The 26,685-nt window shown below is 42.1% G+C and overlaps 1 protein-coding gene across 1 annotated transcript; it reads left to right on the top strand.

Moving 5' to 3' along the window:
- The first annotated feature begins 1,974 nt into the window (after positions 1-1,974).
- NEK2 (NIMA related kinase 2) lies at positions 1,975-16,105 on the top strand. Its single transcript, XM_044429535.1, has 9 exons — positions 1,975-2,295; positions 4,071-4,288; positions 6,990-7,230; positions 8,201-8,283; positions 8,386-8,512; positions 8,806-9,028; positions 9,536-9,590; positions 10,539-10,609; positions 15,489-16,105. The coding sequence occupies exons 1-9, from the start codon at positions 2,200-2,202 to the stop codon at positions 15,716-15,718; spliced, it is 1,344 nt and encodes a 447-aa protein (XP_044285470.1). The 5' UTR covers positions 1,975-2,199; the 3' UTR covers positions 15,719-16,105.
- The last annotated feature ends 10,580 nt before the right edge of the window (positions 16,106-26,685 follow it).

Raw genomic sequence — 26,685 nt, forward strand, 5'->3', positions numbered from 1 at the left:
AATGTCTCTAGTGTGGGAGAGCCCACCACCTCTCTAGGCAGCTGGTTCCACTGTCATATTGCTCTGAAAATGAGGAACCTTTTCCTGATTTCTAGCCATATCTAGTTCACATGATTTTCAATTCCCGGCCTCTCCGGGTGGGGCTGGAGAAATTCCTTCCTGAATCCCTGGAGGTTCACTGCCAGTGCAGACAGTACTGGCCTAGATGTTTCAACAGTCTAATTCACTATGAAGCAGCTTCTGATGCTTCAATAGTCTGAGTGCATTTAGGGGATCCCTTCAGATGTTGGTGCTGATCCTGAAATTGAGCCTGGTCTGAAACCCTAGCCATGCAGAACATTAGGACCATGCCTGCTGGGGGAGAACTTACTCCCTGCCCCTCATATATTCCTTTTAAGCACCTGAAAGTGACTACTGTCAAATGTCATTGCTTGGTGTGATCAAAACAACAAAGGATCCTGTGGCACCTTTAAAGGCTAACCAATGTAAAGGCATTATGGTTTCATAGTGTGCAGTTCCACTGGATACTATGGAGAGTATTATAGTACAATGGATAATACGCAGATGCAAGTATTCCTGTTTTGATGTGTGAAATGCTAGAACTGAGGGAAATTCACCTCAAAAGCTTAAGAAGAGAAAGACTTGGGAGGAGAGAAGCAGCTGACCTCAGGACAGGCAAGCCTGCTGGATTACATCCATTACAAAGTGGCCAAGTACTGAGGTCAAGCAGCTGACCAGCAATCCCTCTCACCTGTGAAGAGTGGGGGGAGGGGGGCAAGACGGGACCACCACATGATAAACATGGCAGATATAGTTTTTCTCAAAATCCAACCCTCTCAGTCCTGATCTAGCAAGAATGTTTGTTCCTACTTGCAGCTCTTAGAATCCCTCTTGTTTGGCACAAATGGATAACGTTGTTAAATAGGAACCTTTAAAAAAAGTAGGGTCAGAAGCTACTTTGTTGCAGTGCTGTGTGTTAACTATTTTTGTTCAGAACAGGCAAAATGAAACATTAAATATTATTTTCTTCAGGCTTCCCGATTCCTAAATGCTGCATATAGACATTCAATAGGTGTAGAATCCTCATTATGGCCATACAAACGTTGCAAACACTGTACTAGTCACACCTTTTAAAAGAATAAGATATTTCCCCAGTTGAAGCCAAAAAACGAGAGTCACAGTAGATTCCATTGAACAAGGGATGTGTAACAGATGGCACTTCAGGTAGTTTGGCATACTGCTCCCATTGCTGGCTATGCTGCCTACAGCTGATGGGAATTGTAGGTCCATTTCTGGAGGACCTCAAGTTGTGTACCCTGCATGAAATTGGTTTTTTTTTTTTTTTGCATTTGTCTGCAAAACAGTGACCACATGCTTTGAGTTCATGGTGATTGATCCACAGGCTGCTCAGCAGCTGATGTTTATGTTGTGTTTTGAATGCCTTATACTTTTTAGAATATTCATTTCATAGAAAACATCCTATGAAAGCTGGGCCCTAAAAGACATCTGCTATAACCAATCAATAAATGGGAAGTCCCACTCATTTATCTTTTTCAATAGACATATACAGGAACCTACTGTATGGTCTATTAATGATTAATTCTTCACTAGTTTACCATCAAAGGCTAGTCAAAGGGAGAGCAAAGTCCTGGGGCAATGGCCGGTAGGTCAGCTAGCGTGAAACGCCTTCTCCAACCTGGCGCCCTCCAGATGTGTCGCACTGCCACTCCCAACATCCCCAGTCTGAACACTGGGAACTGTAGTTCAACACATCCGGCGAGCGTCACGTTGAGAAAGGCTGCTGCACAATAAAAAGAACTGCCCCTCGACCAGAAAGTCCGAAGAACTTCGATGAGGAAGCGGAAGTGACGAGACCCGGAGCCTTTTTTTTTAACTGTAGTTTCCGCCCCCTGCTCTATGACGCTATTGGCCGGTCGGCTGCCGCGCTCTGTGGGCGGGGTGACAAGAGCGGACCGAGCGGCTCGCGCCCGTAACAACGTTGCCTAGCGCCCGGGCAATGCAGCCGTTACGCGGCGCGTGGGGTTCGTAGCCACGGGAGCCAATCGGCGTGTGGACGGGTAACTGTGGGCGGAGCCGCGGCGACTGGCCAATCCACGGCAGACGCGGCGCGTTTTAAACGACTCCCCGGAGGGGAGGAAACCCGCGTGTTTACTTCGGTCGAGGTGTGCATGAAGGAGGATGCCGAGCCGGCCCGAGGACTACGAGGTGCTTCTGACTATCGGTGCTGGTTCCTACGGCAGGTGCCAGAAGGTGCGGCGAAGGGCGGACGGCAAGGTAAGTGGCGTACTGCTGCGAGGGCGCCCCCTGTGGATGATTGAGGGCGTATTGTGCGTGAGAGTGCTTCTGAGCCAGTGCGGAGTGCCTTTTCCACGTCAGTAATGTGTTATCGTAGTTGGCCTTAATGCTGATCCACGGGGAGGGGGGCGCTGTGTTTTCCTGTCATCACGTGGTTTAGTACCCACCCACCCAGCCGTTGAATCCGGCTGTTGTTTGAAACTCCGTTCCCCATGGCTCCCGTAAGCAGGGACGCTGGGCGTGCTCGTTGCACTCCTGTTCTCCTTGTGCCCTCCTGTGGACAGCTGCTCCCCAGGAGGTGTACTGGATAGTGGCGTACTGGCATATGTACTGGATAGTGCTGGAGGGTATGCTGTTGCCCCCTCTGCCCCTGAAGAAAAGGTTGTGCTATAGCACCCTGCTTTCTCTCACCACCTTTTTTTAGTTGTGCACGTGAGGCCTCCGAGCTCACAACCTGAAAACTAATGGCTTTGGCTTCCATCCTCCAAATGGTGAGGCATCAGCTATAAGTGATCTTCCTGGTAGGTTAGAATTGCGTTTTTCTTAGTAACAGTGCTTTTAATTAGCTAATCTTTGTTTAAAGATGGTGGTGGAAAGCAACATACACATCTCTGTATGTCCGAATATTCTCTGCACACTCAACCTTTCCTACATGTGCTGTCTGGGGGCAGTTTCGTTGGTGTCACGGCCTCATTTTTTTAAGATACTGGGAGGTACTTGCCTCCAGCCATCTTAAATTACCCAAAATGCTCCTCTCCCATATTAGCATAGCTGTCTGATAAAAGCACTCTGTCTGGTCAGCTTGCAGGGTATGGGGGCCGGGGTTGCAGGAAGGAAGTGTAGAGCGACCTGATGCGGTGCTTCCTTTGCACACAGCGTTTGTGTGCGTCTCACACAGATACGCAATGGGCGTGTACTGGAACTCTTATCTGCTTATTTAATTCTGTTACTATGCTGCCTCCTAACCCGAAGCTTCTCTCTTTGAGAGTAGCTATGCCCGTTCTGGTAGCTATCTGTGGTCGTGCCCATAATTTTAAAACTTGCAAATATGCCCGAAGGCATAAAATTGCGCCCCCTGGGGAGCTCTGCTCAAGGTTGCTTGGGATTCAAGTTGTCCTGCTTTGAAAGTTTCTATTTCTGCATGCCTGGTCCAGAAATAGTTCATTTCAAGATGCAGCCTGAAGCAAGGGCTACAGAGCTTTTATATGTTTAGGCTAACAGATGGGCCTGGTTTTGGGAACATAACTAGGCTCTTTCTATCTTGCCTCTACTGTGCTACAATCCAAAGGGAGCTGATTCTTCCTTCTCAAATTTTTGTGGCATAAAACTGCTGACATATCAGTGGATAAGATCACCTAAGCCAGGTTTTAGAACTTCTGGCAGAGCTGCAGAATGTGTACGCTCATGATCATCATAGGAAAGATTTAGTACAACAGGAATCTCTGATAACAAAGCTACCTTACTTGTAATCATTGTATTAATAAAATGTAGATCCCATGATGTTAGAGCGGTGGAGAACTGAAATCAGGCTTGCTGTTGGTGCAAAATATATTATTTGATGATTCTTAGATAGTTTTGGATTAGCTGCTTATATTTAAGCTTTCTCAACACCCAAAGTGGTAAAAGAGGAAGTGTAGTAGTAGCCCAGGTTGTGTGTGTGTGTGTTTTTTTTTTTTTTTTTAGGATCATTGTATCATCTCACCAAGTTCTCTGTATTTGCATTGTCTAGAGATGCCTTGTTCAAATTCTTTCAGGTATTGGTATGGAAAGAACTTGACTATGGATCTATGACAGAATCTGAAAAACAAATGCTTGTTTCTGAAGTGAACTTGCTCCGAGAACTGAAGCATCCAAATATTGTCCGGTATTATGATCGTATAATTGACAGGACAAATACAACGCTTTACATTGTAATGGAATACTGTGAAGGAGGAGACTTGGCAACTCTCATCACAAAATGTACAAAAGAAAGGCATGTATAGCTAAACTGTGCTGTTTTTGGAGAACTTTTAAAATCTTTACTGATTTAATTTATTAATCTTCAACTGAAGCCTATTGAGTCATCAACCAGTAAAAGTTTTGGATGTGCTGAGCTGATTTCTATTGTGAAGGTGCAACAACATTACTGGGTAGATACAGCCCTTTTTATCACATTTCTGTTTAAACTCTGAAAATTGTTTGCCATGAAGTTGATACATACAGGCAATCAAACTAACCTGATCTACCAGTATTACCCGACCAAGTGAGAGTGGGTACGGAGTTACTATACAAACTACCAAATAGTCGCAGAATGGCTGACTGGAAACTGACCCATACCTTACCAGTATGTACACCCTAGCAAGCTACTGCTCAAACTATTGCCTTTATTCATCCCTTGTAAACCTCTGGATAGAGGGGTCAAAATCTCAATAACTGCTCTTCCAGAAAAGTTGGGCCAAAAATTCCTCAAACCACAACTAAGAGGAATAAACTGGGAGGCCTCTGCTTTTGAGTTCACACTTGATGACTATTACCTCTTTGATATTTTTGTTAACCCAAAGACCACTGACATAGGGGATAGAAGAACTTAGTAATGGCATAGGAGAAGTATATGTATCAAATTGCAGTTTGTCTGTCCTTAAGGAAACTGACCCTGATACTTTAGGGCTCAGTTCTGTGAGTGCTACCCACTGTCTAGATAGCCTTAAGAAAAGTGCTTTGAGGTTGGAGCTGGGGCTCCTGCTCTTGCAACCAGCACTGGTCACCAGTAGCACCTAAGGCACCTGTGGGATTCCTCATATGGTGGAGAGCCTCTTGTCCCTCCCCTGAATGCTGCCCCCATGCCCTCTCCACCTTAAGAGGAATCCCACAGCTGGCTTAGGCCCTCCTCAGGAACAGGGTAAAGCAGACAGCTAATGCTGTCCAGGTGTTCCGGAGGTAGAAACACGGAAGTAATCCTTGTCTTGGTGCTCTTCCCGTCCTCTGCTCTGATAATCCTCAGTGTTCAGCTTGGATAGTACCCTTAGTCAACATCTTAATTTCACTTTCCTACTAATGGTGCGCAATATTTAAGGTTACACAATGTAAAACTTTTTTGCCCTGTTCTTCAGCTAAAAATGGCTCCTAATGCAGTTTTCAAAAATCACTTAAGACTGTTCCTGCAGCCAGGCTTACTGTCTAAAAGATAAGATAGAAGATGCGGAGTAAGGGAAGAAAAAACAAAGCTCAGACATTAGTTCTTACAAATACATAATTAAAATTTTGACAGTTCATCTGCATCCTTCCTACAGGGCAGTAAGTAGTAGTTGGCCTTGCAAGGTTAGGAGCAGTCCAGTTCTGTAAGAAACTGAATGTCTAGTTTGTGCTTAACTAGAATCCATTTGTTTTGGCACAGCATTTTTGCTGTATTAACTTAATTTTTAAACTGATTCATCCTAGCAAACATTGTTGTCTTGCTGGTGTGTTTCAAATCACCACCTAGAATTGGAATATTCTTGATGCTTAACCTCATACTAGGGCAAGTGACCACTGCCTTCTAGAAAGGACTCCTCACAACAGGTATAGCCTCTCTTTTACAATTGAAAAAGAAGAAAATGGGTTTTCTTTCTTCAAGCTGCATTGCACATTAAAGGAAATTGTGATATCTTCTCCATGTGCCAGAAGACCTGTAGCAGCCAGTCACGCCTATCTTTTGTGGAGGTCTGTAGAAAATAACAGTGGGAGAAAGTCCTCTAGTCTAACCTTCTGCCTACTCTTGCATAAGTGAGACAATGTGCTGCCTCTTGCACTTGGTAAAGAAGTTTGAATAAGGCAGTGAAACTGCAGGAAAGCTGCCTGCACTTTAACTTGCCTTATCCATGCAAATAAGACGAGACTGACTCTTCAGGCCCTTTTGCAGGTGTTAAAGGGCTTAGGGAGGTGGAATTCCTTTTAAGCTGTGCAAGAAAGTTTTTTTTAATGTTCCCTTGAATCTGGCTTGAATGAGAGAACTTCCCGTGCTTTTTTCCTAAGCAATAGATGGAGCTGCAGAAGCTCAGACCCAAGGGCCAAATCTAGCCCCCTAGGATTCCCCAGAAGGCCCTGCCCCTTTTCCTTCAACCACGGGTTTGTGTAGTTTCCCCCTTAATCCTAAGGTTAAGTTACTGGCAGTAGCAGCTTCAAGCTAAAATAAACCAGAAGTTTTGGACCTGGCTCTTTTAACTTCCGTTTTCTCCTTGATGACCTGATTAGTTCCACAAGATCTAGTGATGGCCACAAGTTCGGATGGCTTTAAAAGGGAGTTGGCCAAATTGAGGGGGGAGAAGGTGTTATGGGGATGCCACTACGGAAATGTAAAGGCCGGGGGGGGGGGGGGGGGGGACAAAAGGGAGGAATGAATTTAAATATTTGTATTTTCTGGTGCTTATTTGGGACTATGTTTTAAGTGTTTCCCCAAACTTCACACTCTTGTCCTGTTCCCCCAGTCCTTCATATCTCAGTGCTTGTAAAATGGGCTTAACCTCATTACTTGCCCCTGGGACTTAGCTACTGAGAACAGAATCTGTCTTGCTGAAGCTTTCCCTTCCCTGAGTTTGATTTTGTTCCATTTGGGAAAACAGCCTAGAGTCTATGTATGTGCATGTCAGTCAGTGTGTCAGAAAGAAAACGGATAAAGGTATTTGAAATAACTATCTACTGCTTCTGCTTTTTTTAAGACATTATCTGGATGAAACCTTTGTCCTTCGAGTTCTTACTCAGTTGACGTTGGCCTTGAAAGAGTGTCACAGGCGGAGTGATGGTGGCCACACCGTTCTTCATCGGGATCTAAAGCCAGCAAATATCTTCCTTGATGGCAAGAAAAATGTGAAACTTGGTGACTTTGGCCTGGCCAGGATCCTTCACCATGATACCAGTTTTGCAAAAACATTTGTTGGAACACCATATTACATGTCTCCAGTAAATATATGTATTTTAAAAGCTGCTGCAACTGCACCTTTTTTTAGCATTTTCCCAGAACAGTTTTTATTAAATGACATTAAATGCAATAATCTATAATAATGATGGTAATCTAGAAAACAAAGCTGGCTGCACCATGTTAGTTTCATGTACTGTATAAACTATATCCCATCTTTTAAATGGCCAAAATAATTGAGATTATTGGGAATTTAGTAAAGCCCATGGTGAACTAAAAATTATATTTGTTAGGGTATTATTCAATTAAATCCTATTGCTGATGGAACTACTTCCAGTAGTAATATGGGGGGGGGGGAGTGAGTCTCCATCTCCCTGTAGTCTCTTATGCACACACAATTGCTCTAGAAAGCGAGCGGACTATAGAGTTATTGGGGTAGGGATCTGTAGAGAAAAACCCTTAATAGCATATGCTTTCCTTGCATTGTTGAACTATTAAGGAAAAAATGAAAGCAAAACAACAAGCTGGTATGAGTGCTTCCTTAGGATAGTGCTTTCTTAACTTGCGGCCTTGTTAAGAAAGCAAATTCTAATCCTCTTAAAGTTAACTAGCAAAGAAAAGTGCCTGTTCTTGGAATTCTGAGGTGATTTTCCTTTCTTTCTTGGTAGTGCTTGCATAATCACAATGAAAGTAAATTGAATAGTAGTGCTGTAATATAGTGAGTAACTGGCCTGAATTAATGTTCAAAATTTGGTTTCATTCATGAAATTTTACTTACACTGGGTTGGATCTAGATGTAGACATACTTTGAGAAGTCCCTCTGAAATCGGCTCTGTTTTAAGTCAGTAACTCCCATGTTTCTGAATGTTTAATTGTACAAGCACTGATTGAAGAATTGGTTAGAATCAAATGGTAATCTAGAATGTACACTACTAACTAGCCGATTTTCTGTGGCATAGCTTCCTATAACCCTCAAAATTGCTATGTTTCTAAAAGTGGGTTTCTTCCTCTTAGGAGCAAATAAATCGCATGTCCTACAATGAGAAGTCGGACATCTGGTCTCTAGGATGTTTGCTCTATGAGCTGTGTGCATTGTCGTAAGTATAGTACTGTCATACCTTGAAGTCAGAGATTTAGTACTAACACATTTGGAATAGATGCTGGGATAAAGATGCATAGAATGCTTTTTCACTTTCTAGGCCTCCATTTACAGCCTTTAACCAAAAAGAGTTAGCAGAAAAGATAAGGGAAGGAAAGTTCAGACGAATTCCATACCGTTATTCAGATCAGCTTAATGAACTTCTCACAAAAATGCTTAACCTAAAGGTAAGGATGGTTTCTCAGATATTCGAATGGTAGCATTCCTGGTGCAGTGTACAGGAGCTTTCGTCTTTCTTCTTTGCATATCCTGTTAAGTCCCTCAAAGGCTGCTCCAGGAAGAACATTTATGAGACCCCTCCAGGTGCTTTTGGGGGTGTGGAGGTTTTGGGAGCAGTGTGCATCTGTCTTATCAATTTCAGAAACATGTGCTTTCTCTTTACCCAAAGCGCAAAAGACTTTATGATTCCTTATAAGTAACAATTCTGCACATTGGTTATTTTATGTCGTCTTGGTTCAAGGATTATTGTCGGCCATCAGTTGAAGAAATTCTGCAGAACTCCTTGATAGCTGACTTGGTGTCTGAGGAGCAAGGGAGAATTTTGGAGCGAAGAGGGCGACGATCAGGAGAGCAAGATAAAATAGAAAAAGTTTCAGGAACTCCAGTGAATGAGCTGAAACTGAAAGAGCAACAGCTACAAGAGAGGGAGAGAGCCATAAAAGAGAGAGAGCACAGACTAGAACGTAAGAATGAATGTGAGGGCAGAAATGCATGCTCCAGCAATGCCTTCAGCGGGGGTGGGATGTATTCCCTTTGAGTTGGAATTTCAGTTGCTCCAGTAAAAGCAAGATGTCTCTTCAAAGTGCATAGTTTAGAGTAAATAAAGGATCAACAAATCAAAAGGTAGCCTGGAATTTCAGAAGCCTGCAACTCTATGAAGCTTGAGTGTGCTAAGCATTCAACTGATGCTCTCCAAAGTATGCTAAATATTTGATGTTCTCTACAGTCACAATATTTAACCATGGATACATCGTGTTTGTATGCTGTATTAAGGATGCAATTGCTTTTCCTATTATACTAATATCCTCCTTTGAACATTCCCCACAATAGCATGAGAACTTCACATACTCTCTGTTGCTTTTCCCAGAATTGTCATTTGACTATACAGAACTGTGATATAGTATGCACCTCTGTAATCTAGGAGAATACTTGCCGCAATCTGATTAAAACTGCTTGTTCTTTTGTTTCAGAGAGAGAGAGAGAGCTATGTGTTCGGGAGAGACTGGCAGAAGACAAACTGGCTAGGTCTGTGCTTTTAGAATGCCTGAAATGTCTTAATTGATACCACAGAATTTATTTTATTTAGTTAATTTCTGTACCACTCAATAGCTGAAACTCTGGGTGGTTCACAAGAATCTCTCAAAATACAAAAAGATACAATAAAAATTGCAATATGAACGTTTAAAATAGTTTAAAATTCCAATTTCAAAAATATGATTTATGATAGTTTAAAGACCTAAAACAAGATCAGTAAAACTAGACCTAATTAAAGCAGCTAATATAATATAATACCTGGGGAAAAGACAGCAATTTTAACCTGATACTGAAAAGATGACAGTGTTAGCATCGAGCAGGTTTCACTGGGGGAAGAGTCCATAGTTGGGGAGCAGTACCACTAAGAAGGTCTTTTTGCTTCTTTTCACGCCTTCCTTGGAGCTGGCAGTTGGAGGAAGGACCTAGAGATAGATCATGGGGTCTGGGTGAATTGAAATCAGGAGAGGTGTTTCCTCAGATATTATGGTCTCAAGCCATGAAGAGCTTTATAGGTTGAAACTAGCTTAAAGGCCTAACAAACAGTTTTATAGCAGAAGCTTTCTTTAATTAGAGCCTATAGTCCTCCTTTAAATGCATGGAATATAAATGGATGTCATATGAAAGTATATATACATATAGGCTGTGTGTGTATGCATGTGAATATATATATGATATAGGGAAATATGTAGATAGGAAAGCAATAGCAATGCAAAAGGTATAACTGTAATCCTTATACCTTTTTTTCCTTGAGGATCACACTTCACATAGATGAAATGAGCACTAATTCATTTATTTAAAACATTTTCATGACAACTTGAAGCATAGCACTTGTTAAATCTTTAAGGTGTGACAAGAGCCTTCACTTTTTTGCACTGTAACAGATTTTGGAAACCATCTTGGTAGAAAGTTTGCTCTGCTAATTAACTCCTCCTTAAACAGGGCTGAGAACCTGGTGAAGAATTACAACTTACTCAAGGACCAGAGACACTTGTTACCAGCGACTAGCCCAGGTAGGAGGCGATTCAGAAAGCTCCTGTTGGACTTCTAAACGAGAGTGCAGAATCTGCCACTCTTATCATGGGTGGTCCTGTTTCTACTACCTCCTCCTTGGTGGCAGATACCAATACGATGGTCATGGTCATAGATGGCCAGCAGCCACTGAGAACCAGCTTCAGTACACAAAGAAGCTATATCTGCTACAGAGCTCAAATCCCCATTGAAGTGGGGTTTGTGCAAGGGCAGCTTGTCACTGAGTGGTAAACAGCAGGCAGCAAGAGAAGGATGCTTCTTGCCTGTACAGCAAACCCCAACTTGGACAGGACGGCTCCAAGCTGTCTGTACCCATCACACTTCACCTATCAGATTTTGTTGCTGTGAATATTTTATTCATTTTGGCATGTTTAGTATTCTGGCAAGCAAAGTTTTGAAGCCCCTAATAGTAGGAAGCCCAGCCCAGCAGGATTTGAATAAATCGTACTGTTAACTGTATTCTTTAAATAGAAACATTTGTGTACAGTGTACCTCAGTTGCTTTACTTGTTTAAAATTTTTATTCTGATTTTCTTGAACTCAAAAATTAGTCCTTAATAAAATATACTTCTAATTTATAAATGACGGTGCCAATCTGACTCGTACAGGCTAATGCAGAGCCTCTATGGTGGTGACTTGGTAACTTCAGAATGAGCTACAGTTTCATTTGGGTGTATCTCCAAACTGTGCACAGTTGTTTGACAAAGGTCTGAACAAAAGCAGCCTAAGGGTTAGCAACTTTACTTTGATAACAATCTAAGCTATTCTCATGTAGTTTCCTTCAATACAGTCCAGCTACTTAGCCAGGCTATGAATTACTATGTCTTGAGAATCCCTTGTTCTGTTTCTAAAGCTGCCTTCCATGCATCATGACTGGGCTTCTTAACCTAGAGCCCGAGGCTCCCTTGCATATGTGTAAGCTCCTGGGCTTGTCTAGTCAGGGCAAGCACCACATTTTCTGCTGTTGTGTAATGGTCACAGTTAAGAAATCCAGCAACCAGGTATACCCTTTGCATGTTGGATGTAACCTTTGTCCTTTGAGTAGTGGCTTGCATATAAAGTATCATATGTTCTTGGTTTATGGTCTTTCTAGATGAGGCAATGGCCTGGTACTATAGTAAAGCACCTTCAGGAAATGCATGCCTCGCTGAGTCTTCATACCAAAACCTATTTACTAACTTACTGCATTTATATGCTATCCTATTACCTGAGGACTCTGGGAGGCTCACAAGAAACAGACAGCAACATAACCATAAAGCAAGATTAAAATGAAGTTTTTGCTAATGGGAGTTCAAGCTGCTCTTCCTCCCCATACACTCAAATGTTTTCTAAGGAGCCTTCTCACTGGACAACTGGACAACTATGTTCAGGCAGTTGCTCCCCAACAATACTTATGCATATAATTTCCTTCTATTGCTTCATTGTGCATATACAGTCTTATTATTCTGAGGTCCCTTTGTGCGTGTTTTTAGAAACCAACTTGCCTGCTGAAGAAGCAGGTTTTAATTAAAATCTACCCACTGAAAAATATGAGTTTCTGCTGTAGACTTGGTGAACTTCCATCTCATCTAATGTGATCCCAAAACACAATAGTTTAAAAGCTGCCTCAGGCATGCATTGCACACATACCGATTCAGTTATATAATGATAAAAAATGAAGTTCACAAACTGCAAGCTGCTTAAAGTTTTTGAACAGTGTGTGACAAAAGTCTTTGTCACTGTAAAATTTTAATGCACTTTTAAGTACTGAAACATTTTAGGTCTGCTTTCACTCTGATTCTTCTAGAGTCTTAGAGGATGAACTGCAACTATACATTACTGTATCAAGAACACCAAAAGCTTGTATTCCAGGTGTTCTCTAGCCATGGTAATAGGAGCCTTTCTACAAGGGGAGATGGAAAAGAACAGACATTGTATTCAGAAATTCAAGGGGCTCCTACGTTTGCTTGAGCCTCATAGCCCTTTCCCTCTAAGAACTTTCAGTACAGGGGAGTGATCAATAAAATCAGTTACAATATCAAATCAGTAAAAGGAAGGACTGTAATGGATGATAGGAGTCAGATGGGCAAATAAAAGATTAAAGAAGCCTGGAAAGTTTATAGAGAAATCAGTTCAGGAAGATCCCATATATTTGCCTTACCATGTACTGTTCAAGTCCATCCAGAAGTGCCTTAAGGAGGGCTTGGGCAGTAACCAATGGGTATGCATGCCATTTTCTATCACATGTGTCTATTTTAAATCTGATTAGTAGATCCATTAATGAGTTAATTTTTATTAGTGTGCAGGGCTGAAATTTAGCTATGTTGGTATAGAGAATTTTAGGATAGAGATCTGAGTTCCACATCATGGGGGAATATTTCTTTTAAGAAAAAGGAGGCATGATAAACCTTCAGAGTTGATGGCTTGTGTTGTTACTTTACTGTGCTTTAGCTACACTTAAAATCACAACATAACTGCAAAATGCTATTGTATATAATGTAAGACTCCCTGTATTCCACAACCCAGGGGGATGCTTTACATATGTACTTGAGTTGTGATTTAGTATAACACCAATGGATAAGCTCTACAGCTGTGGATTTAGTGCTTTACTTTTAAAAAGGAAAGAACACTATACCATGTGCAATGTAAATTGTACTCTCTGATGACAAATATTGCTCTCTGTTCTTAGAAGTTTCATGAACTTACATATTGTAAGCCATCCTGAGATCTTGTATAATAGGATGGCATACAAAAGCTTTTAATAAATAATTAAAAAGGCCCTCCTTTTAATAGAAATGGGATAGGAGTTCCCCAGTTGTTTTTTTAAAACAACTGTAGAATATTAGCCAGTACTCTGTAGTCTCTTAAAACTCAGACCATTCTATAAACTGAAGCCATTTTTTCCTCTTCTATTTTATCTATTTTTTATTTTACACCTAAATAAATGAATAAAACAGTTCTGTTACCAGTGAGATTTATCCGTTTATATCCCACTAGTTGACAATTCTTGTTCCAGGTTGAGGAGTCAGAGTCCTTTCTCTGTGCACTTGCCTCTTCCATACTATGGCCCCTTTTGGCTCCAGCCATACCATTCCACAGAGGAACATAAGGTGGGATCGGCAACTTGTGGCTCCCCAGATGTTGGACTGCGGCACCCATCCACCTGGCCAGCATAGCTAATGATGAAGGATGAGTGGTGCAGTCCATCAGCAGCTGGCTGCAAGTTACCCATCCACTCTGGTATAAGGCATGTGAATGGAACTGTTCCTTTTCATTGCTTGTTCAGTAGAAGATGGCAACTCAAGCAGCAAAGACGACCAGAAGCCTTCGCAAATGATTAACAGTGGGTTTCCTACTTGGGCCTTGACTTGTGCCTAACACTGACGGCTAGAAACCTGTTTCCTTACTGAAGAGGGTGGTTGATAAGATACTAAAATACCAGAGTTTTTATATAAAACCAATTCTGAAGCCTAATTTCTTCCCCTCTATTTCTATAATGCATTCTGTTTCTTGCTGAGGTTATACTTGGGTAATAGCACAGGTTGGTTGGTGTGAAGTCCACACAAGACTGCTTGTATGCCCAGGACAGCCAGTGTGATTTAGGAATGCAAGTTTCTCTACTTGGCCACAGAAGTTACTGGGTATCTGTGAGACATTTCTTGTTTCTTAGCCCAGCATGCTTCACAGGATTGAAGTCAGGATAAAGGGATCCTGCATGCAGTCTTGCCAGGAGAACAAAATTTTAATAAAACATTTCTTTAATAGCAATTGTCTGAACTTAAACACTATCCCTATGTAGGTCTTACAGGCCACTTTACAGTTTTGTAACAAATACAAAGTAATCACAAAATACAAGGACAGCAGAAGACTCTGTACATGATCAAAGGTGCACATTGCTCAATGCATGAAACTTGCCACGTGTGTTATACCACCGGTGTTCTCAGTTTCTTTCTTGACACTGGTTTTAAGCTGCTCCACACAGACAAGCAACTTAAATTTTTACAAAAACCTTTCAACACTTTTTTGTAAAGATGTCTACACAGCTCTAACCCTGATTTCTAACTTTATTAAAGGTAACAGACAGTAATATAGGAGAGTACTCCTAGTCAAAGAGTTTCCTACATAAACAGTGCTCCTACTCATAAACAGGCATGATTGGCGTGAATATTGGCAGGGTGCTGTTTTGTCCCTTACTGAGGTGCCTTTGTTTACCACAGACAACTAGATTTTCTACTCTAAAGAACATAAGGAGTTTCTGGAAGAGACGTCTGTCTTCAGCTATTATTCATCTTTAAGCCTTTTTTGTTTGTTTTTCCTTTACAGTTACAAGGTTTGCATGGTGGCTCATTTTTCCCTACCTAATATGCCACCTTCTAGCCACCTAATTAGTATAGTCACCCTGGCTGGGTTGAGGTGGTTGTGATTGGATTGGGTGGCTGGAGTGAAAACCCACCCCCTTGAAAGCCATGGCTTTTTCTGGGATTTCAGGGTGTTTTACAAACCATCTGCTTACCCCTGCAGGGTTCAGACATCACAACAACCTGCCAAGGGTAATTATGCTAGTTAGGCAGCTTGCATCTGGCACTCGGGAAGGGAGAATAGGCCTTCATGATTGTGTAAGCCTATCCAATGTGTGAGTAGAACAGCAGCTGTTTCCTCCCAACTATGCTGGAAATGAATGAGACCATTATACTTGGTGAAGTATTTCTCAAAGGAGCGTGACAGTTGTGAGGCTCTCCCATAATCAGAATTTGTGCTCTAGAATGGTGTGAAAACTAGCCACCTATATTGGAACCCTTGAGAGTGGAAGAGGAGTAAATATAAACCATCTTTAGGGGGGAAGATGTTTAATATTTGATTTTTTCCCCTTTGTGTTTTTAAGATGATGAAGTATTGCCAGTCTTTCCTACAAGAAAAAAGAAGGTCCAGTTTGGTGATGAAAGTAAAGAAAACATTCAGTCTGGGGATAGTCTGGAGAGTTTTCCACTCTCAAAAGAAAAGGACAGTAACTTAAAGAAGCGCCTCTATGCGGCAAACCTGCGCGCTCAAGCCCTGTGTGAGCTGGAGAAACATTATCAGCTGAAAAGCCGGCAGCTCCTTGGGATGCGTTGAAAATGTGCTGTTGGTGATGTGCTGTGTACAGAATTGTGGTGTTTTTATAGAATGATTCAAGTTTAGGTTTCTCATAGTGTTTGTGATGAAAAGCTGTGTAGGCTGGTTTTAGAAACAGTGCTAAAATATTTTTAAACTTTGTCAAAAAAAAAAAAAAATAGAGCTTGGTCATATGCCTATGACCCTCTCAAGCCAGTTTGCATTTGTATGTGCTTGGCAAGCCTGCTACTGATGCATTGACAGTAGCATCCCCAACATTCATGAAGGAGCTGGGTGGGTGACTAGATTATGACTTCAAATGATTAGTGTGCTTTTAATCAAGAGCATAATATGGTACATTAACTGCTTTTGTCAAAAGAGAATATTAAAAACAAGTCTTGTGTCTTTTATTCTGTTAAGTCTCTTTGAATCTTTGGATTAGGTACAAGGGACAGTTGCGTGCTTTATGACCATCATGTTGCACCTACCACAAAGGCTGTTTCTTCCCCTTGAGATGTTAAAAAAATTGAATTGCTGTCATCATAGAGCTCTCTGAAATGATATATTTCTTACATAATAGAACTGCCCCCCCCAACCCTTATGTATAAAAAGATTGAATCTCAAAAGTGTGTTTCATGTGTTACTTAATAGAAATCAAAATTAGACTGGCGGGAAATGCAACAGTGTTCATGCAATTTGCCTTTGTTAAAGGCTGAACTTTATACATTAATTAGCAGATCAAATCAGAGAGCTGTTCTTTGTTCAAATGTGATGGGATGGGTGTTTGAGCTTTCATATGACTTCTCACATCTGAAGAAGTTCCCAGATGTCCTGTGTATAAATGAACTTGTCAGGATAGGCAGCATATAAACGGAGCAGAAATGTGAGTAGGCTTGTGCCTGTTCACAATTTGTGATGAATATATGAAGCTGCTCTTGGTCTGAAAGAGTTGTATCTTTTTGCAAGTGCAAAACCTTGGTCGGCATTTAAATACTGTCTTCTATTTGCGTCTCTTAATTCTCTAGCGGCCTGAAGATGGAGCACCTGTTCTGTCAATGTTCCTAATAAGCAATAGGCTCATGAACTCAAGAACTGAATTGTGCTTGGTTTCCAAATGCACAAATCTGAAGCATACCACATCTGCTTCTAGAAAGCTTTCTATTGAATGATTTGGCCTAAGGTTCGGCTTTAACTTCTCTCCTTGTACCTCATTGCTCTATAAAATCACGGCTTTATCAAAAATGCTGCCAGCTCCTCCTCTGCTACTTTTGCTTTCCTTAAAGCTTGGTCCTAAAGCATCTGGAACATGCTATCAGCTCAAGCATGCACAGACAAAATGCACCCTTGGGTTGGGATATGCCTGAATTTTGCTCAGTGGAATTTTAAACGTTTTTTCTTGACCAGCTGAACTCCCCACTCCCTCTCATGCCACCAATTGTTTGTGAAACTCCCCTTGGTTCCAAAAGCAGTTTACTGTACTGCATGTAGGGTCATCTGTTTTAATCTTTCACAAACAGAGGACATTAGGAATAAGAATGGGGTTTAAGGAACACTGATAAACTATAGCCGCAATTCTAAACTTAGTACTTGACTTTACTGTTAGTGAAACTGCTGAATCGACAGTAGAACTCAGTACAGTAGCCACACCTTTTATTTTTGGAAATGAGAAAAGTATATATTACATCCAGAAGTGGATTTGCTGTCTTCATCAAGAATATGCCTTGGCAGTCTTTGTTTTTTGTTTTGTTTTGTTTTGCTGGTCTTTCTTCTCTTTGCAACTGCAAGGACTGGCATACTTGTTTACAAGCACATGCAGCGTGAATATGTTGCAATCACCGATTCTTTCAGATCCTTGCAGTGTTTTTTACATGTCTGCATAATCCAGCCAAAGTTAATAACTAACAATGTGATATCATACCAGTCTACTTGAAGTAAATTGCACTGAATTTTGTGGGTCACTCTCAGGTGAGTAGCACAGAATTGCAGCCTGTGTGTGCTTTCAGGAACCTCACACAGGAGCAGAACGTACACCTCTCCAGCCTTATTTTCCTATGGAACTTGCATGGCAATGCAGACAAAAGTTCTAGTTAAGTGTGTATAAAACGGCAGCTTTTGCTATGATGACCACTTTCCTGGATTATGTGCAACTTCTTTAGAATCTGATAAAACACATGTAGGCACCAGCATAAGGAAATGAAGGTCCAGATCCAAATAGGTAATTCTATCCAGCAGAAAATATAGTAGTTCATTCTCATTTTGTTACAATATTAACTGAAAATAAAAAAAAAACCCAGATATATTAAATATATGCCATCCTGGCTTTTCAAGTTAGGGCTTGTATCACCCAAACCCTGGAACCATGGTTTGTGTGAGGGTTAAACAAGCCTTGCTGAACCCATGGTCTGTTTTGTTTAACCATGTAATCCAAGTTCCCTGAATTTGGATGATATAAGAAGCTGCACTTGCAGCTTGAATTTTTAAAATAGCTGCCAGCACAACCACCATGGCTTAAACAAACCATGGGGGCGCTGTCTGATCATGTGAAATGGCCTATTATGTTTAATAAATAACTGCTTAGCAGAGGCAAGCAACCTAATGCTCTACAGATGTTTTGCACTACAACCGTCAACAGTTCAAAATAGCTAGAGGACGCCAGGTTGCTTTCCCCTCCCGTATATTATTGAAGTCTTGCAGTACAATCCTATATATATTTACAAAGTTCCACTTAATGTAATGGGATTTGTTCTAATGTAGACGTTTCTATCAAGGGTGTGGATTTACAGTGTAATTCTATATATGTCTACTCAGATGTAAGACTCACTGAGGTCAATGAGGCTTATTTCCAGGAAAGTGATTGCAGCCCAAGATGATTAGTGGTTATTTCAGATCCCTTAAAAATACTGCCATTGAATAATATTAATTTTTATAACTGCAGAACAGTTGATAGTCTGACATTAATATTGTACATCATTTACACTCTTAATGTAATGCTCTTTTTGGCCATAGATTTGCTTGTACTCAACATGGTATGGAGCAGAACGATAAAGGGCATTCCTGGGAATTTCTTTGACTTAATTCTGGTTATAATATCTGAAAATCATTTTCTGTAACCATCAGCAAGAGGCTCATGCCACTTAATATGGATCCAGATTTGAAACTGATAGAATTTAGAGTGTTTGTGATTTTGGATTTGATCCACTGGTATGTATGTAGCTGCCTTGAGCATCTCCGATTTCCCCCAATAAATGGCATAAAATTATATTTATACGACATCTATAAACCAAGCTCTCTAGGTCTCATACAATTATTTAAAGAAGAGTAATAAAATACTAATAGGAGTATCTTATGTTAATTGTATGTAGAGTAGACCCATTGAATTTTGCATGGGACTAATTTAAGTGTCTCATTTTGATTATCTGCTTTATGTATGACTAATATTGGATGCTAGTCAGTCTAAAAATACAGATGTAAATATAAAACCCAACACATAAAAATACAACTCATAACCAAACATAAAATACAATAAATGATGAGCAGTTTAAATCAGCCCCAAAACAGATGCATTCAAACCACAAACGTAATTGAGATTAAAGCAGCAGAGATTTAGAAGGCCCTGGAGGAAAAAAGTCAGTTTCTTCACCTGGCAACGAAAACAATGCTGGCACCAAGGATGTTCTGCAGCAGTAGGGGAAGCCAGCACCAAGAATGCCTCCCCTCCTGTAGCCGCCCTCCAAGCTTCAACATGAGAAGCACTTTATAGGCCCAGAATTTAAGAGGTCCTCCTGTTGTTTGCTATTCATCCAGATTCAAGCATTAGCATGCAGGTTTAATCTGCAGCCCTCAAGCAGTTTGGCATCCTGGAAATTGAGATTTTCTTCACTGGCATTGTTTGGAAGAAATTAATTTTGATTGCAACTGACTTGTGTCCCCAAGTAATTGAACTGTTCATCTACTACTACAGTATTGTTTAATGGTCTTGGATGGAGGAACATATTTTCACTGTGAAGTATATATTAGTATTAAGGATTTGCATTTTGTAAATAGATTATTATATCATGTAATAACCACCCTCGAAGTATGTTACTCCCTTCCATTCTCTGTTGGTCTGAAATGCTTCTCCAGCTGCAGAAAATTTGTTTTGCTCCCTGTCAGACCCACTGGCTGCCAAATAAGTGGCCAGCTCTGTCAGCGTTCTGTAAGGTCATGCAGCACTGCACCGGATTCCTGGCTCACAGATGTAGAGTGTTTGTTTGCAGTGATACCTCCAAATCATGGATGCCACACAGCACAGAACATTTAAATTCAGCACCTTGAAACACTCCGCTCTTCCCAAGATCTGGAATCTTCACATGGCATATCAGCTCTCTAAATTCTGACAGAGCTACTGTCAAAGAACTACATTTCTCAGAAAGGGGAACAACCCATAAACTCAGCCTAAGTTTGCAGTGCACATGTAAAACACCTTCAGTGAACTACCAGCCCCAAATATTTGTGTGTGAGCGTGTGCACACATGAATGTGTGTGTGTGAAATCAATGACTGTTGAACTGAGATGAAACAGAAATAAGGTTCTCCTGTAGAAATTAGAGATGTCCACGATGGTCTTTATTTATTATGCTTATATCCCAGTTTTTTTCTTCCAAGGAACTCAAAGCAACTTACACCATTCTTCTTCTCTCAATCTTATACCCACAACAACAACCCTGTGAGGTAGGCTGGGCTGAGAGGACTGGTCCAATGTCACCCAGTGAGATCCATGACTAAGGGGAACTAGAATCAGATCTCCCCAGTCCCAGCCAGCACTCTTAACCACCACACAATAGGCTCAAAACCAAACTGAGATGTTAGTCTAAAGGGTCAACATTCTTCCTCACCCTGATGAAAGTTCAAGCCAGATAAAACTTTCTGGTATATTCCTTTCTGATCCCCCCAAATCCTGGGTTTTAGCTGGACACACAATGGCAAACATGGTGAGAGAAAAGATGTTTGCTTCTCCTCCTGCCCTGGCACTGGTGTCAGCTCACATTCTCCTGGGAAATGGGCAGGGGAAGCCGGTGGCCCCAGTCTCTGCAGGAATATGAATCTGCTCGAGATTTTATTCCATGCTTGTAAGGAGCCATCCAGGGTGCTAAACCCCACACCCAAAATGTCTTTAGCATCACAGACAGCTCCTCAAAAGTTTGGAATAAAACCTGGAGGGATACTCAGCCCTGCTGATATTGGAGCCACTTACCTCCACTGGGCCAACTAGAATTGGCTTCTCAGTAGCCCTTCCCTCTGCTCACTAAGGCCAAGCCTAGGAGCCCGTATGCAGGGTCCTGGGAGTAGTTCTCCCCAGAGATTCAGCCATCATACAATTATGGCCTGGCACCTGCAAAGGAGAGCGCAGAACCAGGTGGTGGCAGCCACAGCATTGCCATTAGCCCAGTGCCTCCAAGGTGATGCCCTCCAGAGGTTCTGGATTGCTACTCCCATGTCTCACAGCTTGTATAGCCAATGGTCAGGGATGCTGGGGGGGGGGGGGGGTTTAGTCTGTAGGCCCCACCAGGGCCTACAATGACTGGTTTCAGAGGGGTGGAGCAGTTGCTCACTAGGGCTGCAGTGCCAAGTCTTTATCTGGAAGCCTGGATCTCTGGGAAGCCACCTGTCCCATCTCCCTGTTGAAGGAAAGGTACAGAGGCCCTGCTGATCTCTATTGCCTTGGATTCCCCCGACTAGCCGCTTTTTGGCCCCATGTACGGCTTCGTCCTCTATTGCTCCCTCCCACCACCACCCCCTCTGCCGCCAAGCTTCCTACCAGAGGTCGTTTTCTTCTGAACTTAAACTCCTTCCTCCATCCAGTCCATTCATGCTTTGGGGGTTCTCAGGAGGCAGGGACCTTTAAAAGCAAAAGCACAAACTTGCACAAGCAAGTTTATATGCAGATATATGGGTATTTATATACACACAGGGAGAAAATTGGTGAATTTGAAACATGGTGCTGGAGGACAGCTTTGTGAATACCCTGGACCCCCAGAGAAAATCAAGTCAGAGCTTTCCCTAGAAGCAAAACTGACAAAACTGGGGCTGTCATACTTTGGACACATTATAAGAAGGCAAGGGAAAGTCAAGGCAGAAGAAGAAAAGGAAAGCCAAATACGAGAGTCCATAATTTGCAAGCCCTGAATTTGCAAGAGCTGAGCAGGGCTACCATGGATAGGATATCTTGGAGATCTTTCTTTCACCATAAATTGGAGACAACTTGATGGCACATCACATTTTACATTTTGTATACATAGCACATACAGATTTGCGGTCTCCCTTTGTGTGCTGTGGGCCCAAACCCCCAGCGCTGCTCCTTTGGTAGGTGCTTCCCCAGATTTCAGAGCAGGGCCTTTCCTGTCCTACAAGCAGTATTGAATCTGGAAATTCTGCATCAGCTGGTGCTCTACCTTAGAGGCATGTTGTAAAGGAAGGTACAGTGCAGTACTGATTATTTTTCCATAGCTTTTTAAAAAAGTTTCCTTTTCTTCTCACAGGAAAAGCAAAAGGAAACACCCCTGCCAGCATTATATAACTGCAAAGGTCTCTCCAGCTTAGGCACCATGACATGCTGTTATTCACAGCTAAACAGAATGTAAGGAACTGCATCCCCTAAGACATAATTGGCAGACGTGTTTTCTAGTCCTTCCCTGTGTGCTGTTCCTTCAATTTGATTTGGCTTTAAAGGAATCTTTTTGCATGTTAACTTCACCCTTTGTTCCTCCTCCTCTCCCACTGAAGTAGCACAGCTTTCAGACAGACTATTAGAGTTAATCATGTGCCCAAAGGGTTGCTCAGATGAGAGTTTTCTGTTTGTTTGTTTATTTGCTTGTTTATCTGGGTGTTTGTTGAAAAGATTATAAGTTAATGATCTGGAAGAAAATCCCAGTGCTTCCTTTGTCTAAAGTTGGAGCTTTGATTGTTCTTGCTTGGCAGCTGTTGATAAGAATGAACTAATTCAGGTTTCTCTGGAAGGCTGCTGCCTTTTTCCTTATCGTGACTGCAGGGCCTTTAAGGCTACACTTCTCTTCCCACTGAGTGGGGCAAGAGGAAGCCCCAAGGAACTCAGGGGGCATCTTTAGGAATGCACTTTAAGGCTGCACCACAGGCCAAAATTCAGCAGACATGCAAACAATTTCCCATGTGAAATTGTGACATATCGCATTTTTGTTCATATTTGTGAATTGTGCTGCCTGGTGGCTGTCAATATAGCTGCTGCTAGATTCTTGTTGTTTCTGCAGTGCCATTTCACATTTATACTTTCTAAGGGACAGAGGCCTTTATGATGTTGTTCCAGAATCATTTGGGCCAACCTTGAGTATTTTGCATTGTGCGTAATTCCATCCTATGCTGGACATTTCCTTGACTGCAGATCTCACTTAGTTCAATGAAACTTACTCCATAGTAAATATATATATAAAGTTGCAGTCTTAATGAGCAGCCTGAAACCCTGCTTTAAGATGTCAGGTACTGCAGATGAGGCTTCTGCCATGTTATCTTACAGCAACAGCCTTCCTCCATTGACCATCCCCTTCAGCGCCTGAGAGAATCTTGTGAAACCATCAGTTAAACTCACTTATGCTTATTAGATACTACTGATAAAGATGCTGTTCTTGTTTGAATCAGTGCATATCCTGTTTTGCATGTGTGTTTTCTTTCCCAGGCAGACATCCTTCAGATGTATTGGCTTACAACTCTCATTATCATCTAGATGGGGTCTGACTCCTCCTGAAAGAGCCTGGGGTGCTCCTAAACCCATCAATGTTGTTGGAGGCTTGTGAGTCTCTGTGGCATGGAATGCCTTCTCTCTGTTTCAGCGGCTGGTCCAATTGCAACCCCATCTGGATGGGGGATAGTTTAGTATCAATGGTCTATGCTCTGGCAACCTCTAGCTTAGATTACTGCATCATATTGCGCATTGGGCTGCCTTTGAAGGTGGTTCAGACGCTGCAGATCGTGCAAAATTTGTCAGTCTGTTTTTCCAGCTCCTGGTAAACAAATATTCATTCTCTTGGCATTTGGACATTAGTTAGGCCCCAGTGATCATGGTCTGCTGTTGCGTTGTTCATTGTAGTGGGGCATATTTGGAGCTGAGAATGGGGGTGTGTGAGGTGTACTTGTTGATGAACACTTTTCATATCGTATTGTTTTTGTTTCTGTTTTTATGGCTTTTTCCAAATTTGTGCTGATTATGGCTTACATTGCTTTTGGGGTCATTGTTTTCCTATTACATTAATCGTGGAGTTCTGTACTGTGCATATAAGTTACTTCAAGACTGCATTTTGTGGGGGAACCAACACATATATTTAGTAAATACGTAAAGAAATAAGTAAACCCTAGCCAGTACAGGATGATGGGAGTTGGAGTCCAACACTCCTGGAGGGTGCCCAGCTGGGTTGGCATAGCAAAAACCAGATCCTTGCTCCAAAGATTCAGTTGATGTCACCAAAACTACTGCCAAGAAAAAGAGGGTGGTCAGCCCTGCGAAGCAACAACATTCCAGACAGGGTCTATTCTTAACTTTTGCAATTGTTTCTTCCTACCTTGGCAGTTGGAAATATATTCTCTGATGTGCAAAAGTTTTTTTTTTTCACTTCATACTTGCTCATCGTCAATGAGGCAAAACTCCAGGCACCCAGTTGCCATAAGCACAATAATAATTGGTTCTGGCATCTTGGTTTGCTGAAGGAGATTGGAAGCTTTTATTTTGATTCCCCAAATATGTTGCTGGATGCAGCCCTCCCAGCTCTGCTTTTAGTTCCATCCATTTTATCTGCAAGCAGCTCCCACTCACTGGATGAAAGCACCCCGCAATCTTCCTGAGTAAACACTGCCTGGGAGAAAGTTGGGGAAAGAAGCCTGATCGCACCTCCAAGAGCTGCATTTCTCTTCTGACCAGGACACAGAACTTCCAGAGGGTAGTCTGTTGCAGCAAAAGCAATAAAACTTCTTGTGGCAGTCTTGAGGCAAGCAGATTTATTGTGTTACAAGCTTCCGTGGACTTGAATCTACTTCAGCGGGGACACACAGGGCCACACCGAGTTGGCACCCTGGTTGGCGTGTAGATAGATGGGGTTGGACAGGAGGTGGAGGCTGACAGCGGTGAAGTCAGGGAGCAATGACCAGAAATGCAAAAGTACCGACTCTTGTGTTAAAGATGAAATAGATGAGCGGTCTTTATGGCAGTCATTCACCACAATGTTGATGACACCGCAAACATCCTGGCTGTGGTGTTAGCACAAATGGCTGAGTCAAGAAAGTGAAGGGCTTAGCAAATTCTACTGAGAGTGCCCTGGCTAAACAGCCAGAAGTAGGAAACAGTGCAAATCTGATGTGGAACCTAACACAATGACACCAGTGCTACTGCTGGACCTATTGCCCATGCGAGTCCTTCCATAAATGAGTAACCCAGGCTCAAAAGAAACGTCTTTCCACCTGGCTGCTATACAACAGGTTCTCTCCTGCACACTTCGTCTGCATCCAAGGGTTTCTAATATACCCACAATATTTAATTTGCACTGCACCTTGAAGGACCCTTCCTGTTACACTGAATAACTACTCTGAAAACTCCAAGATCAAATCAGAAGTACAATTACTTTGCATTTCTGGAATGGCTTGGAAACTCCTGCCCTCACTGTTCCAATGGTTGAGAAATATATATACTACTGTGGTGGTGTAAAAACTCATTATCTTGATTCATGCCACAAGTGAGAGAATTGAACTTGATTATTTCCCTTCCTTCAAAGCTGACACTTCATTTTTCCCCCCAAAGAATTTGCACCCCAGCTCACTGTCATCCTTCTGATAAACACAAAACGCTTTACATAAGAATAAAATGAAGCTTCATTTCTTGCCTCTCAGATGGGACAAAATTAAGCAAATGACTCATGGTCTGTATTTTGGAAGCAGACGTGCTGATTATGGCAGCTCTTCTTAGTTCTTGTGTCTTCTTTCTGCAGCAAAACAAAGTGAAATTGCCTTGTTTAGACTAAAGGAATTGTCCTGGCTTCTTCTTAGAAACCGACAGATTTTTCTTAGCCACTTTCAAGTAATAATTTACTATTCTTTGCCCTGCCCGGCTTTTGGGGGTGGGTAGGTCATTGAATGACTTGAGCCCTGTGAAACCTTTAGCTTGTAATCCCCAGATGAGTATACCCACCCGCTTTCACACAGATTACAAGAAGTAAGGCACAAGCTTTTACATCTTTAGAAATCAAATCTGGAACTTCGAATCAGATCATGGGCTGCCCACTCATGGCTTATGTGCCCAGCTGCCTATTGCCCTAAAAGTGCCCTCACTCAAAATGTACCATTCCTCAACAGGGGATGGTTTTGAAGGTTTGTAGCAGAAGCTGGCTGTCCACATCTCTGGGGATGGTATGAAGAAAGCACCCTCCCTTTCCAAGCTGCAGACATGGACCACTGGACTGGTGGGAGCCGGGGGGCAACACATCTTGAAAAGGTGCACGCCAGTGTACACAGAACCTGTGCTTGGACTTTGTCCTGGGAGGGAAGTGGGATGGAGGGGGGGAGGGCATCGCCTGGCATGCAGAAATGTGGGGGACGTCAGCAGAAGCCTGGAATGCCACTGCTTTGGGATGACGGTGAAAATTTGGAGAGCTGATTATTGGGAGTAGAAAGGGGCTGCAAGTGACTGGATGGGCAGGAACAGTTTGGGATGGTTCTAATCATATTCCGTCTTACTGCAGATTTGTTTCCATTGGTCCTCAAATAAAGCACCTGGTGTTATGACCGGCAATTATCAGTGAAACCCATGGTGAAGAACTCCATTTTCTTGTTGTGCTTTAACCTGTGTGGCCAAGTGCGGGCTGAAGTGGCACATGGTGTGGAAACCACGTATGTGGAGAGCCTGTCATCTTGAGATGCCTTCAGCCTTCAAGGCCAGAGCAAGACTCGGTTTATTGGACTGAGCGGTCTCAGCTGTGTTCCTGCAGGGACGCTTGACCT

Source organism: Varanus komodoensis, unplaced genomic scaffold (assembly GCF_004798865.1).
Source record: "Varanus komodoensis strain SLA01 unplaced genomic scaffold, ASM479886v1 scaffold2, whole genome shotgun sequence".
NCBI lineage: Eukaryota > Metazoa > Chordata > Lepidosauria > Squamata > Varanidae > Varanus > Varanus komodoensis.